Source organism: Cottoperca gobio, chromosome 9 (assembly GCF_900634415.1).
Source record: "Cottoperca gobio chromosome 9, fCotGob3.1, whole genome shotgun sequence".
Lineage (NCBI taxonomy): Eukaryota > Metazoa > Chordata > Actinopteri > Perciformes > Bovichtidae > Cottoperca > Cottoperca gobio.
In genome coordinates, this window is record NC_041363.1 from 4115077 (window position 1) to 4132735 (window position 17659).

The following is a 17659-nucleotide window of genomic DNA, read 5'->3' on the forward strand; positions in this document are numbered from 1 at the left end:
ATGTCTGTTATTGAGGAATCATCGGACATACACGTGTGCAGTTGTATACAATCAAAGCGTCATTCATCTGTGGTTATGATGCCGGATGGCTGGGTTTATACAATCACTTTTGAAATATTCAGATACTAGCTTATGCATGACTGGACATGGACACATGTTTGATACTGATCTTGAACTATGGCAGGATATTGTACTTATGGACAAATGATGCCCGCTCCTCCTGCCACCCCAGAAAACAAAGACAATAACATTTATATAAAAAAAAACATAAAAAGCAAATAGAAATAGTCTTTTTTTTAAGGAGAATCTCAGTCATGCCATATGTTCAGAAGCTTTTAGGTTGATTATCAAAGTCCCTTAGCAACACAGTAATGACTGCTTGCTAAGCCCTGCCCCCTTAGTTACTGTTGCTGCGCCTGTCAGCTCTGTGCACTCGCTTATGAAACCAGGAACAATTCACTGGAAAGTCTTCATCATCTTTAATCAATGGGACCTGGATTTCAGACACAGTGGTGCACAAAAGAAGCTCATCATTTCTATCCGTTGATTATTGATTTTCAACAGTTGCAGATTGTATCACCTGTAGCTAGCTGGATAATTAAGCCATGAATTGGAGGAAAACGCCGTCTCCGGATGACATTTGAACGTAGAGTTCTAGTTCTACTAGAACATGTTGTTACATGGTTTAATGTCTGTCTGAACTCACCTGTATTGACTCTCCGTCTGAGACGCTCTGCTGTCTTTTTTTAGCACCTAACTGGAAAAAGCCCATTTGTCTATGATTGACTTCTAGGAACAAAATGGCGCATCTTTGCAAAGGTAGTTCTCAAGCCGCTGGTGGAGATACTCAGATGGTATACTGTAATGAGCCTGCATGTGACGTAGGAAGGGACACATCTGAACGTCTTGTTGAATCCCATGTTTTCTGACCTATGCAGCTCACAAAGAACGGACTTCTTTCCCAGTCTGTGGGTCGGTGGTTACTCCAGATACCATGATGTCAGCTTATTATGGAGCTTACATAGCCTACATGACTGAAAGGCTGAGACTCAGCTGATAATCAATGTAGAAGGCGTGGAAATAAAGAAATATTGTTTACTAAAGCTTACAGACAGACAATTCCTAGCTGACAAACCTTCCGATTATATGACATTTATCTTAGCAGCACACTTCTTGTGTGTGAAGAACACGAGCTGCTGTGTATTAACACCCAGGACCTTAATTAGGTTTAGTTTTGCACACAAGGTTTCCTTTGGAAGCAACATAAAAGACCACGAGGTTCAAAGAGAGTGGAGTATACTGTATTACGTCAGATAACGGTCACATACAGTCACAGGAGGAGAAAAAAGCAAGTGGAAGTAACCATCAGGCTCTTGATCACACATGATTATTAATCAGTGTTGCCTTAAGCGCTGTGCTCTTCAGTCTTAACCACCTTCGCAGCTGTTTGAATACAGCAGACAGTTGGTTGACACCACTGATCTCGATGAATGACACAGTCACTTGTCATTTACTACAGTTAATTTACCATATATTATAATGTAACATCTTGTCAAAAGCACACACATGTAGATATATGAGTGCACAATCAGATAATTGGCCGAAGAACACATTTCAAGAACAAAAAAACATTAATTACAATTGTGATTTTAAATGCATGGTGAAAAGTAAATATCCGAGCATCGCAGTGCGCCGGGATCTGGTGTTTATTTCCCATCTGTTTATTTCTCAGCTCGATTCAATTAATTATAACGTGATCAACATCCCAACTCATTGAGGAAATCAAAAGTCACTATGTTAATTACACTTACTGCCGGCAAGATGTGTAGGTTGTACATTTCATAGACAGATAATGTCTGTTATTTTCTGACTTGTTTCTCTCGTCTTGGGAAATTGTATTTGCGTGGCGCCACAGGGACGCAGAGTTAGGGAGAGACCTCTGATTGACAGCGGGATCAGACAAAGCAGCAGAAAACCTTCCAGCTCAGCTGATCTTTCATTTGTTCTGCTACTCAAACGCTTATCATGCTGTTCCCCTGCTCTGTTAAAAGCAATTTTACATTTGATTACTTTACCTGACGCAGCAGAGAGGTGTCCAGATGGGGAGCAGTGGAGGAAACGCGTTTAATTATATTAACAAATCATTAGATTATTAGGCTTAATACTCCTCAGGAGGCAGAGCAGAGCGTGGAAAGTCATGCTGCTGCTCAGCCTCCTTTTCTAATTGAGGACATTGAAGGTCAGGTAGGTCAGAAGCTTTTCTAATCAATACCGCAGCACCCATTTATTTCCACTGAGAAATATTTCCATTTCCATTACCCTGGGTCCCGGATGCTTTGCAGTAGATTAATTGTCTCCTTCGCTTCTTAACCAGTCCCCTCCCACACAACCTTGTGTTTCATGTGAGTTGTCCACGGGTCCTGTGCAGTTGGTACAGTAGCTTGGACACAGAGTAGTTTGGACACAGAACCGCGCAGTGTGCGCAGCTCACTGGTGGGGGGAGTGGGTCTGGGGGAAAGGCAGCACAGGCTCGGAGGGGAGGGGAGGCATTAGGCCCGGGTGGTACTTGGCTGGCCTCAGACCTCCCGGCGCCTGAGTTGGGGGCTCCATGCCCACGTTGAGGTGCAGCGACAGGTGGGCATGGCAGTAATCCAGAACCGGCTGCTCACACCTGTACAACGTCAGAGCACTCAGCTGCCGCGGTATCTGCACAGGAACAGAAAGCAGGGAAGGGGAAGGAGAGAATAAGAGAACCACGCGAAAACCTTCCAAATCAGCCAAAAACACAAGCATCCGTTTCAACAGTTTCATCCGCTCTCAGAATATTTGGAGTTGGTTTAATTTAATTCATGCAGTTGTGGCACAGCGCTGTCATTAATGCAGCCTTGGCCGCTGATACAGTGCGCGCCCCAAGACCTGAAATCTGTGGCGCTCAAACACCCACTTTCAGCCGGAGTGATTTATATGCAAGATGAAAGCCTTAAGCAAGAGTGCACACATATTTTCTGCCCTCTTTTAAATGGAGTCAAGGCTCCATTTAGAAAGAGAGTGCTTATTACATTACAAGCACTTTGCTGATTCAAAGACCTCTCTTAGTTTTACGTGTTAGTGTGGTCTAAATTATTTCAATTAAATGGAATAAGACTGCATCGTGGCCTTTGCAATATTGATATTAATATCCTTGTCATGTCTATTAATGCACTCATGCATCTTGAAATGCACAAAGCAACGTAATGCAGTGTATAGAAACATTCATACATGCAAAACAATGCAGAACACATGCAGCACTTGAATGCACATGAAGTTCACCTCCACGTGGCCTCTGCATGTTTGGAATCACCTGGTAAATTGATACATTTCTTCAGTAATGTGCAGCATAATAAACAACTAAAGTTACAACTAATGTCGATTGTTTGTTAAAACATTTGTACCAATTCTACTGTGATACCCAGCACAAGCTGCAGCATTCAAAGTGCCTGCTTACACATCCCCATATTATGAGTTGTGGGCACATCTATTGAACAATATGTTGGATTATTTCATTGAAGCACAAAAGGGATTTACTTGATGCAGAAATGGCTTTCAGATTTAGGTTTTCTCTGTATCTGCTTAGGTTAAATATCCCAGTCTTCAGACCCTTACATTTAAAATCGCAGCCGTTAAAAGGTTACGTTTTCCTACCCGGAAACGATGTGGCTCTGATTGGTCCCGCTTTAAGAAAGACGTTGAAAACACTCCATTGTCTAATTCAGCAGATGAACTTTGCACACTACTTCAGAGGCCTTCATAAAAGATTCATGAAAAACAATGCACAGAATGCGAAATGAGCTTAAAAAGGGAGGGGGGTCTGAATCTGGGAGTCCTCTGTACAAATCGTCGGGAGGAAAGACTTGTTTTCTCCAATTATTGCAGCAGAAAGAGTCAAACATGTAGGTGTAGTCCATATTAATATGGTCGGTTGGCTGGTTGAACCAACAGCCCTCTCTGTGTGTGCAGAGGTAGTTGGCAGAGCACTTGCAACCTTTGTCTCTTCAACATCTCTCCTCTATTTAACTTCCACATTGCCAGTTTATCACGGCTGAAAGCCAAAGGTGCCATAAAATAAACCGAGTTGCAGTTACTGAGACAATAAAAGGCTTTTCTTTCGCCTTACCTGTCCAGATAAATACGTAAACAAATACACCTTTAAGAAATATGTAGAGCTATTAGTATATAGGTCTCCTCATTATAAACAGCATGAATATTCCAGACAGCATAAAAAGACTTAACATAGAAAGTGTGGCCTCTATAACAGCGACGAGGAATCGTATAGCTTTTGTTTTGGACTAAAATAGAATAGTGTTTATTTGTTCAAAGTAAAGTATAGTTAATTAAATAACTGCAATGCACAACTTTGAGAGTGGATGTCTGTTTGTTGTGGGTCAAACATACAGTGTATATATATATGCTTAAAGGACCAGACACGAGTCGCCCTCTTACTATCTTCAGTCTGCAGCAAATGCATCAACGTCAAGGCTTTTATCTCTGTTTGCAATTTGCTGTTAGAAATTGGACCATTTTAGACTCCAATAAGTAAGAAAAAGACTTTATGTCTGTGCTATTCATTACCCAGAACATTTGGCAATGATTCGCAGAGGTTTCTACATTTTCCAATGTCACACTCATTTTTCTGCTCGCCCAGGAGGTGCAGTGTGATGCAACTAGCGCGGCGACGCCTCGGCTCGGACTCGTTGTGACATCCCTTAGCACGATGTGGAAGCACTGAAAACTCATTTACAAAACAGCACGTATGTACGTTCGTGGGTTAGATTTGTATGCTCACCAATATTTAGAGAAACAACCACACTGCATCGTGACCTTTTTCTTTTTATTGCCTCCTCTTCAAACACTTCAGTCAGTTTCTGCCTCACTTTGCTTGAACTGTCACCGACTGTATAGCTTACATAAAGAGCACTCTTACTCTGCACTTCACTACGTTTGTTATTAACATGAAGTGGCATGAAATAAACTATCATTTCTATTTCATGAGATCTTTAATTCTTTAGTCAAGTCCTCCTCAGTATTTCTTCATTGACAGCCGAGGGAGACATCTGCAACTTTTCTCTGTTAAATGTTGTAAAATAGAACTTAACAGAAACATTTGAGCCCAGATGACTTGCTCCAGATCAGCCCTCTAAAGCCACACTTCATATGAATTCATTACAGAGTTCAAGAGAGACAGAAACATCACTGAATGTGTAACTCCTCAGCACACGTCATTGAGAGTGAGTGAAGCAGTGGGATGTGAAACAGCAAGTGATGGAAACTGGGATTTCAAACTTACAGCATGAATCGTTCTAACGACATTCGTTTTATGTCCTTCAGCTCGGCTCTGTGTATATTTCGGCACACTCTGCTATATTCCATTTAACAAGACGAAACAGGCGTACAGAAAAGATAAGCAAGAGGCTGCAAAGGTGGAGGTGTGTTGCTTAAGGTGCTGATGAGACAATGAAATATGATCCAGTTTGAGTAAGATGTGTAAAATAAAATGTCAGAAAATAGAGAAGTCAAAGTCCAAGGCGATGTCTTTAAATGCCTTGTTTTGTCTAAAACCCAAAGATATTCCATTTAATATGATTTAAACAGAGAAAAGCAGGAAATTCTCCACATTTGAGAGGCTGAAAACAGCATTTTCTGACCTTTTTACATCAAAAATAACGATTAATCGATTTTAAGAATAGTTGGCGACAATATTTTTCCGATGATCCACTACTCAATTAGTCGACAGGTCGTTGCAGCTCTAGAATATATTTATTTGATTGGCCACCAAAGCGTTTTTTTTTTTCCGGATGCCATGCCATCGAGCGGCGGCTGTATTTAGGCACAGCCGTGCTTTGAGTTATGCTAACACTAGCATGCTAACATGCTCACAATGACAATGCTAAAATGCAGAACTTTAGCGGGTACAATGTTGCTGATGGGAACATTGAATGGCAAAGTGTTAAAACTTAATCCAGAGGGGAACATTAATGTGTGCACCACATTTAATGGCAATACATCCATCCAATGGTTGTCAAGATATTTCACTCAAAACCACACATGTGATTTTATAACCAACGTTGCCGTCCAGAGAGCGACGTGGATACAAACGCTAATGTGCCTGTTTCTATGTTTTAGGGAGTAAGTTGATTTATTAGACGAAAAAGCTGTCTGGTAACCAAAAGGTCACATTATTAATTTCAACAACATCCTAATGTCTTTCAATTTGCCAACCAATTATTACAACCTCTCTAGTGTTTTTGTGAAATATTTTTAAAAGCTTTTCCAACTCAGTGTCAGTCCCTCTGGACACTAGCATCCACTAATTAATAAAATACAAGATGCAAAATTACAAAACAAAAGTCAATTAACTTAATGTCAGCTCCCTTCACGAGTGTCATGAAGTCTTGATGTAATGGAGAGTCATTACATTGGCATTAACGTTGTTTTATATGTTGTTCACAGGTCAACGAAACATCGTACTGCATTTTAAACATGTTCCATTTACAACGCGCAGACGCAGCATTTTCCTTTTTCCTTCCGAAGTGAGATAACGTTCATACATCTGCATTCCTGAGGCAGTAAACCAAAACAGGATCAGTTTCATGGCTTAGCACAGAAGAAAAGAAGAAAAGCCTTTTTGGCCAACTGAGCTGAGTGAGCATTCAGGTTTAATCAGGAATATTGAGGAAATGTTGGCTGTTCTGGTTGGAGCTCTTAGAGAGGTGAGTCATTGGCTAGCATAGCTTGGACGGCAGCCAGCAGTGCTGCTTAGGGCTGAACGTATTTCGCCTGAGGCATGATCACCATCTTTCCTCAACTTTAATGACTCGGGAAGTCCTTTGCAATCTAGTTGTGTGCAACACAAGCAATAAATATAAAATGAATTCAAATCTCTCGATTACAATAGCTATCTAAGAATAGCCTTGTTTTCTCCTGACAAGTGTAAGTCGGTATTCAGTGAGTCACTGGCTACAGGCCAAAGTGATAAAGCAGGCAGCTGGCATCAGCCCCATCTTGTCCTCACTTTATGTTAACTGTTTAAACGATAGCTCAATGTGTTTACCCTGAAATGAATTAAAAGAGAACAGATTAAAAGCTGCTACCTGTGGAAACTACACCTCTATTTCAGGTGCTGTACTGTGTGTGTGTGTGCGGTACATTTATATCTGAATACATCCCATTTTAATTTCATGATACACTTCTTATGTTCACATCTTCCTCTTGGATAGAATGACTCATTGTTTATCACCAGAAACCCTCAAGAGTTTAAAGTGTGAAGAAATGATCTATCTAATTGGTCCGGGAATCGTTTTAGGCTTCAAGTGGCAACAGCTATTATTATAAGCACTATTGCTCTTTTTTTTCATTTCTAATTTTATTTCACTTCAGTTCTTTGGGTGTTGCTGACACAAAACAACATAAAAATGAGGAAGAATGTCATTGTTAGAGAAAACAGAAATGATAAAATATAAATGACAAAAACATTAAACGGCCAATTTGCAGAGACAGAAATCACAGGAGACGTGAGAGTGTGGTTTTCATACCGTTTTGAGCCTCAGCAAAACATAAGATATCCTTACCCCAGGCAATACAACATATTATTCTCTACCAGTTCTAGTGGACTGTTTCTGCAGTGTGTGGAGAGATGAAGCACAGACACAGTCATCTGTTCTGATGTATTAATGAAGATCATAGAGCAATGCTCTTGTCTGTACAGGAAGCTAAACATGAAGCTATGTTGTCCATCTGCTGGCTAGCTTCATGTTTAGCTTCATATGTAGCTTAGCAGAGACTTGTTTTTGTGTACAGACAAGAAAACAAGGTATACAATGTTAATTAGAGATTTGAGAAGCTTTTGTTACCTCAAGCTAGCTGTTTCCCCCTGTTTCCAGTCTTTATACTAAGCTAAGCTAGCTGTTTCCCCCTGTTTCCAGTCTTTATGCTAAACTAAGCTAGCTGTTTCCCCCTGTTTCCAGTCTTTATGCTAAACTAAGCTAGCTGTTTCCCCCTGTTTCCAGTCTTTATGCTAAGCTAAGCTAGCTGTTTCCCCCTGTTTCCAGTCTTTATACTAAGCTAAGCTAGCTGTTTCCCCCTGTTTCCAGTCTTTATGCTAAACTAAGCTAGCTGTTTCCCCGTTTCCAGTCTTTATACTAAACTAAGCTAGCTGTTTCCCCCTGTTTCCAGTCTTTATGCTAAGCTAAGCTAGCTGGCTGTTAGCTTAACACTCACTCTACAAACAAGAGAGTCTTCTCATCTAACCAATTTAAAGTAGATTTCCTAAATTTGCTCATTTAAAAGAAAACAATTAGATGAGGATTCCTGACTCAGACACTTCCAATGTTACATAACACTAGCTTCTTATTTTTTTGGCATAACCAGTGTTTTATAACAACAGGCAGAGTTCTTCAAAGCACTCCACTGACACACTCTAAAGCGCTTGTCAAAGAGAACAATGATATAAACTTGTGTGACACCGCACACAGTGATTAATTCTAATTCTCGAGCTATTAGCTTTGGATTGCTAATACACACATTCACATAGGTGGTCCCCTTTGCACTGCTCTGAATGTAGGTCAAGCTGCAGCTAAATGATTCCCAATTAGGCGATAGGCAGCTGCACCATGCCAGCATGTCTCAGACTGGCAAGGGAGGCATGAGCTCTCATTGGCATATTAACAACATCCTCCGCCCTGTGCTGCTGCTCTCTGTCAGCTGAATAATTCACTCAGTGGTCAACGCTGCGGCGGGAGAGCACAGACAAGCCTCTATTATCATCGCTGTGTATTAGGCTACACACACATGGATGCTGAATGGCATGCTAATGGCCACAAGACCCTCTTCTCTGATTGTTGCATAGCATTGGATAAATAAATAAAAATATGTCAGGGTGAGTGACACAAAGATTACATTTCTAACAAATAAACTTAATGAAGCGGAGCTGTGCTGTGCGGGAAAAACACAACCAGATAGTGTGTATTGTACTTGTTCATTATTATGAATGAAAGAAAACACAATGAACTTTCTTTTTGCAAATTAAAACATTGTTTTTTCATTCATGTACTGGGTCATTTTGAGATTTTATTTAAATTTGATATCTTCTTTCAGACTAGAAAAACATTCAAAGTCCACATTTAGTTGTTTATTTTACTAACTTTGTCTTTTTGCCAAACGTTAGCATTAGATAATGTCTCATTTGCACATTTAAACTAAAAATCAAAACAAAACTTGTAATATATAAGAATAATTTGTTATATTTTATGATAGCACTAACATACACCAAATCTTCCAGTTTCATTACTGTCTATATTTTGAACAGAGGGGTTTGTTAATATATCATTCATAACCTGATTTATAGAGGACTTTCTTCCTAAAAACGAGCAAAACATTATTTATTTTTTAAATGGCTGTTGACAGTATTTGAGTGCTAAAAAGAGATATCTAAAATTCCCTCAGTAAAAACCGTTGACTCTGGAAATATATGCAAATGAGCGCATGTTTAATAAGATAATGCCTCATTTACATATTTAAACATAACATTTCAGAAAACTTGTTTGGCAAAAAATAATTGTCTTTAAGTAATTAACTAGGGAAATGTTATGGTGATATATATGAGATGCAATTTGCCTGTACTGTCTCCACGTAATATTGAATATCTTACATCAAATATTACAAACGCATAACCGTGAGCCTCCTCAGTAATCAGGAGACAAAGAACTGACACATATCTGAACTAAAACTCAAAGTTGTACATTGTAATACCGCGTGTGTTAGAACTCCAAAAAGATCATCTTTTCACTGACTTTAATATTCACCATGTAATTACATTTCTATTTGAAAAGCGCTTTGCATTTGTCAAAATAACCATAATCCTTCAGATGTGGGGATTTATCTCCTCCTAATGCTGCTCATCCCATTTTCTGCTCATCAATGTTGGCAATCCACGCTGAGATTTACTCTTATTTACTGGAAGAACAATTTATGAGTCACCACAAAGACTTTCCTGATGTATATAAGTAACCTGAATATGGATACTAAGAAATATAGGTGCATAGATGAATCCATACAGTGCATTTATTCAGTGATTCTCCTTCGGCTGGTTTTTTCTCTGTTCACCATCCCACGCGAATCCCTGAGTGCATACATACTCATACAGAGTACGTCCTGATGCTGCCTGTTACACAGCCATTAAACCAATTTATGATTACATGTAATGTTCTTACATATCTATTTTAAAATTCATAGTTGTTTTTGGAACAGACATACATTGTACTGCGGACTGAAAATGACAAAGCTAATGTACAACATAAGCTTTTCATTCATTCACCCTTTGATAGATACCATATGCTCTACTGATAAGCCTGCAGTGCACAACATGGACCATGAAATATAGTTGTTAAAAGCATTTTTTATGTATTATACTGCGTTTTATTTAATTCGGGCTCTGGTTCCAATTTTGCTTTATAATAATGTGTTTTCTGGCCTATTGTTGAATTATCGTTGACCAGTTCTCTTCCAAAGTGAACCGTTACAGCGGCCATAATCATCGTGTGTGTGTTTATCACGTGACTGTTAGTGAAGAACCCAAAGTTTCAGCTCGTTGTTTCGGTTTTCTTGCTCTAAACTTTTAGTTTAGTTCACACTCACTGCTCTCTTAACTTCCATCTGCAGCAGGCAAACAACACAACTGCACACTACCTTCCCATCCCTGCACAGCATGCACACAGCGTTACATAGGCAGCGTTACATAGGCAGCGTTACATAGGCAGTAAAAGTAGTAATACAAGTACAAAAGTAAAAGTACTCATTCTGCAGAATAATATATATTATACTATTAAATCATAATTAATGTGAGCATCACCAAGGGATCAATACAATTCAACTTAACCTATATAATAGAGAAATTACATGAGAAATTATTATATATTATGTTATATTTTGCATTATTAATCTGAATCTGCTCCAAATTAATTTAAATTATCAGAAATATGTAGTGGAGTAAAAAGTAGAAAGTAGCAGGAAATGGAAAGTACCTCAGAAAGTACTTTATTTAAGGAAATGTACGTAGTTTCAGCCTCTACCTGGCGAACATAGTGGACACAAAAGGATATTAGAACTACATTCATCAGGTTTGTGTAAAATGTTTAATAATGTTGCTCTAAATCAGCTTGATGTATAAATAAGCAAGTATTTACCCATAAGCGATGTCAAAACCCAGTTATTGTAGGTTTTATATAAAATCATTGCTTCTCAGGATCACAGATGGATGGTGCCTAGTCCAGCGTGCACTGGAAGGACGAGTCCCTCATGACAGAAATACAACACAGTTATTCAAGTAGAACAACGGATCACTAATAATAGAGAACATATTCCATGAAAGGAGTTTCTTGGACAAAAGAAAAGAGGTTTGTCAGGAGTTGACATAGTCGGTTCCACTAAAAGAAAGACTTTAAGGAAGTCAGTGCACCAAGGCCAAGCTATTTCATTCTCTAATGGATCTCTAGAGTTTATCAGCCTTGCTTTGTCCAGATGAGATACCAAGCTAATGTTGCAAAGCACAGATCATTTAGTACTGTAAGGTGAAAAAGGATACGAGAGACTAGACGGGCCGACGTGTGTTTAATGGATATGGTAATAATACAATCACCTTGGTTCAGATTGAATGCTCATTGATTGTGCGGATGACTGCTTCAGAAAATATTTAGTTTGATGGGAAGATCTTTCAGATACGGTGTCTGCTTGGAGTCTGCCCTTCTCTTCTTTAAAACACCCTGAATGTGTGTGGATATGCAACGATGCAGTTCTCCAGGACATCAGAGGTACAGTATGCTAATCTGTCCACAGTTCATTCGGAGAGTCCAATTAAGAGATTGTATTTGTTCGAAACAAATCTGCAGATCAGCCATAACTCAACATTATATGAAAAGGATGAGTGAAAGTTTGGAGTACGGGTTAATTTGGGGATTACAGTTAAATTGAAAAAAAAAAACAGGGAGAGGATAGGGGTTGGGGTTTAGGATTAAAGATGGGGTTGGGATAAACCTAAACTCAGCTTTGGGTGACACATCAGTGTGACTGCAGAGCGGTCGCTGCTATAATCCTCCCGCTGGATTTTTCTCTTTCATTGCACTCTTCTGTTGCCTTTGTCGGTGAGACACGACAACATGAAGCAGCCAAGCTAGCAAGATGTCTGCTAATTAAGGAAAACTCTGACAAAAGCCTGCATTGTACATAAGGTAATTAGTTATGTGCTAACTGTTCCTCGGTTACATTTCCACCCCAGTACTATATTTAGAGAATGAGCACTGTGCAAAAAGTTTGAAGGTGCTAAAATTCAACTCACAACATTTGATTGTCTGTGATTGATACTTTACTTCCCTGTTTTTTGGGGGGTTTCCAGTTGTGGGCAAAACTGTCAGTTATGGAAACCAAACAAATCTGATTATTTTATAAAATAGAGTGAATGTTGAGGAGTGGGATGACAAAGCAGCAGCAACCATAGTGAGTGAGTTAGGCTTCGATTCATGTCAATGAACAAACATGCTCCATAGATGCATAACCTTCAACCAATGCAGACAAAAGATGAATGAACTGATTTGTTTGGCCCCTTGTGGGCACAGGAAACCAGCTGTGAACACAAATTGACATAATACCACATTAAATGGCTGCCGTTTTCATGCCTACTTTAGATGACGTTAATATGAGTGTTGATGGAGCAGTTTCAATGTCAGCATAGTCCTCATCAATCCAAACTCCATTCAGAAAACAAGCATTTTAAAAGTTGTTTGCTTGTCGTCTTGCGGACAGAACTGACAAAGCATGATTTCAGACTTTTTTCAAATTGGCATCATGATGTAGTTATTTCGGCATCATTTGGATCTGTTTATTGCAAATAAATGACGGGAAAATGTGTATATTTGTGGGTTCGTAACGCTGTAGCAAACCATATAGCCATGTGAAGTTACACGATTACACACAAATTATCTCACGCGAGTAACGCCAGGCGAAATGTCGCTTTGAGTATTAGACACAACAGTTTGTTGGTTAATAGTTACTTGAATAAGAACATTGGACAATCAAAATAAAGGGGACGTATCAGACACACACAGTTATTCAAATCAGATCATTTTTATACGTCCTTATACTAATGGACTTTCTGAAGCATTTTCACCTTTATTTATTTAGGGACGTTTCACTCTTTTGCAGGAACGTCCTGATTTCATTCACACAGTTACACATTCTTCCCTGGAAACTTCCCGGTGCAACCTCGGTGTGATCTGCTGACCACTGTGCAGCTCCACTGGAGCAGTTGAGCTTCAGGATGTTGCTCAAGGGCAGATGTCGAGACCTTTTTATTTTCACTTTCCCCATCCAGATTATACATTTGACCGGCTTGGGGGAATTGAAATGATGACGAGCTTACAAACTCGCTTCTCTAACCCTTAAGGCCACCACAGCCGATGGGAATGCCTTTAATCCAGCCATGCAACCAATATGAGAACAGAATTGACACAAAATCAAACCCTCTTTGGCTCCTGATGTATAACTGAATAGTGTTGCTGTGGGATTGTCATTACTCTTATCGCTGTCACTAGTTTCTGATACATCACTGACTCCTTCTAACAACTCAGAAGTGCACTCAGTCAGCGGTGCTACAGTGCAGAGGTCAAAGCAAAGCAAAAGATACAACAGTAGGACAAAGAAGCTATATATTCTTTATACTTTTCCCGAGGAGTAGACAGATTAAGTATATACATGGTGCTAAACCATTTCATATAAATGCCACAGTGTAGGACTCAGGATGCTGTCGTGCCAGTGCTCCATCCACCACAGTACAGGCTCTTCACTCCTGTCCAGTTTCCATGGTGATAACTCTAAAGAATGGGCCGTAAGTCTAACTCCTAATGCTGAGGAAGATTGCGTGTGTGTGCGTGTGTGTGTGAGAGTGTATGTGTGTCTGTGCAATATGATATTTGATATGCTCTGTCATTATGTGAATATCCACTTTAGTTTCTGCTGGTATTGAACACACACACACACACACACACACACACACACACACACACACACACACACACACACACACACACACACACACACACACATACATACATACACACACACACACATTTTCCTGCTTTCCTTTGATCTCTCTCCTCATGATTGGTTGAAGAACCAACACATCTATCAGGAAACAACTGATTGCACATTCTATTCAAGAAAAAGTTAATCTGATATAATTGATGCCTGTTCTGTTTTGTCTGTTTGTCTGTTTCCTTCAAAACAGAACAGCCACCTGTTTAAGTGCTACAATCTCAGCCTCCAAACTTGAACAGACTTGTCTAATATTGATGTGGTCGAAAATATAAGGCGACAAGAGATGAACTGCAGCCAGCTGTTTCCACAGAGGGATGATGTGCACTAATCTAATCCGTGGTGATGAGATGAGAATATTGCAGGACGACTCAAGTGAAATGTCGTGAGGCCAGTGGCATGAAACAATAGCCGCTATATGGAAACATGCATTATAAGCATAAGTTGTGACGACACGCCGAACACGCCAGACACACTGCCCCGTCACACAGCTCCGTACGGCAGAAACATGCCAGCGTATATGAAAAGTAGCTCAAAATCTGTCAGAGTCCAAATACGTCCAACTTTTCCACAGCGGTGGTGTAGTTGACGTATACATAACGAATACATAACGAATTATTATACGTATGTCAAACATTGATATCGTATCACTTACTTATTTAAAACGTATCAGAGCGTCTGGACAACGGAGCTAGAAAAGTGCCATCTGGTTCACGTCATGCTGATGCTGGAGAACAGAATGTACTCTTGTCCTCTCAGCATCCTCCATGCTCTCTGATGCTGGGCTGATGTATTCATCAAGACGTGCTGTGAAGAAGTGAGTATGAGCTACTCACAGGGACCCTATATTCTATATTCAAACCCCAATAAGCTCCCAAAACGCTACCTGAACTGCTAGCTGTACTGTAGAAACACGTTTAATAAGTTACTCCGTCGTCAGGCATCATCTTAACATCAGGTAGGAATAGGTTATCCACTCGTTATCAATACATTGGCTGTAGGATTCACCGTCAGCCGACGTAGCCTATATCTAACGTTCCTCTAACGTAGTCACGGAGGTATTCACGTAGGTAAGTATTTACGTAGGTAAGTATTTACGTACTATATTTACGTAGGTAAGTATTCACGTACTGTATTTACGTAGGTAAGTATTCACATACTATATTTACGTAGGTAAATATTTACGTACTGTATTTACGTAGGTAACTATTCACATACTATATTTACGTAGGTAAATATTTACGTAGGTAAGTATTTACGTAGGTAAGTATTCACATACTATATTTACGTAGGTAAGTATTCACGTACTGTATTTACGTAGGTAACTATTCACATACTATATTTACGTAGGTAAGTATTCACGTAGGTAAGTATTTACGTAGGTAAGTATTCACGTACTATATTTACGTAGGTAAATATTTACGTACTGTATTTACGTAGGTAACTATTCACATACTATATTTACGTAGGTAAGTATTTACGTAGGTAAGTATTCACATACTATATTCACGTAGGTAAGTATTTACGTAGGTAAGTATTCACATACTATATTTACGTAGGTAGGTATTCACGTATTGTATTTACGTACTGTATTTACGTAGGTAAGTATTTACGTACTGTATTTACGTAGGTAAGTATTTACGTACTGTATTTACGTAGGTAAGTATTTACGTAGGTAAGTATTTACGTACTATATTTACGTAGGTAAGTATTCACGTACGTATTCCGTATTCACGAATGTCTAACGTAACGTAACGTCTGCATATCTTATGAAGCACACGTCGGTAATTTTGAACATGTTCAAAACATCCAACGCTCCCCAGCGTAACACCGCCTGCTCTTAACGAATACTACTTATACCTTACCTTATATCAACGTACACCAGCGTGTTGCCGATATTTTGTATACGTCATATTGTTGTATATCTTATGCATTCGTTGGGTATTCGTCTGATACATTTTGTATAAGTAAGTGATACGATATCAACAGATTAGACATGCGTATCTGTATATGTTCACTTTTCCGATCCGATGGACGTATTTGTACGCCGGCGTACGTTTCTGTCATACAGAGATGTGTGACGGGGCCTTTAGGTACAACATCAGGGTTTGTCATTTAAATTACAGACGGAAATAAACATTAATTAGTTAATTAAGTCAACATTGACTTTTGGATGAACGTTTGTTAGATCCATCAAAAACAAGCGTAATTCGGGAGAAAATCATTTCCTCTTGAAACCTAATTGATAATGCAGTTTCGCTGTATTTGAACGGAACTTTTAGGAAACCAGACTGAAACATAGGCCTGCAGGACACTTACACCACACAGTCCATTTGTGCAGAGGTCAACATGTGAGGTCATGCAAAGGACTGTAGAGAAACACATTTCACGATGATGAGCTTTAAGTAGCTTGGACCGCCAGTGATAGACTGGTTTCTGTAGTTTGCTTCAATTCCTTCACTTCTGCTCTACAATCTTAAAGGTAAGAGCATCGCTGCTCACCTGCATGTACGCTACAGTAAATATAATAAATCAGTTGTGCTTGCAGACACACATAACAATGTTAAAACTGCTGGAATAACATTAGAATCCTCCACATGGCTAGAGGAACACATTACTGACAACAGCACTATAATAAATGTGTTGTTATGTCTCCTTACATTGGTACATGACTATCAAAAGTTGCATATTTCACATAAATATGAGCTTTTCCAGCTCCAACTTGAGTCCTGAAACAAATACATTTCAATTAGTGTTAATGCAACCTGAACACTTTGTGCTGCTGCTCTCCGTGCCTTCAAAGCTTTCCACTATTAGCGAGCACCTGAAAGGCTTTGACTTTGAAGTAGCAAGGTTAGCGACTAACTGTTAACTCAAATATCAGAGATGTGTTTGCTTCTTCTTTGTGAGTGGTGTGTGCAGCTGGCTGGATGAAGAGGTGTTGCAGTACACAGTCAACCATAACATATTATCTTTCTGCATAAACTTGCACGAGATTACTCGTCAATCAAACAAACTTTGTGTTTTCTGTTAAAGTCGATGAATTCTGAGCTTCTGTTGGTGGCTATGTTCCTTGTTTGTTTGCTTACTACCCTGTATTTATTACTTTATAACTGCTGGCAACATAAAATGCATTATTCCTTGTTTGGCAGAAGATACATTATGGGAAAGCCCTCACATACCGTGGGTGTTTAAAACAGCAACGTAAGAGCCTTCGTGAAGAGACTACACTTTGAATGGCTGCAGTATGTCAGTAGCGAAACGCTTTGTTTATATGAAAGTGTGACATATTTTTACTTAAAAGAATAATTGGCGAGGATTTGGGAGTCCAATTGAAATATGCTTTGCAGCTACATTATCTTTTCTGCAGGATGTTTCCAGCAGGTAGACGGGTACTGTTCTTTTCCGAGGACTGATGGTGGGAAAAGAACATTGTGTTTGCCCACAGCCCTGTCTGCTTCTCTCCTGTCCTTCTCTGTCTGCCTGCATTTCCTCCTCCGTCTAACTAGCACCTCTGCAGACACATCAGTTTGATGGTCAACTT

At 39.5% G+C, this 17659-nt stretch overlaps 1 protein-coding gene across 1 annotated transcript in view; it reads right to left on the reverse strand.

Moving 5' to 3' along the window:
• Window positions 1-1279: 1279 nt before the first annotated feature.
• Window positions 1280-17659, reverse strand: part of LOC115013017 (leucine-rich repeat transmembrane neuronal protein 4) — a 42233-nt gene continuing 25853 nt past the window's right edge. The window contains 1 exon segment of the mRNA XM_029438964.1: window positions 1280-2706. Coding sequence (XP_029294824.1) covers window positions 2488-2706 — 219 coding nt within the window. The 3' untranslated portion in view covers window positions 1280-2487.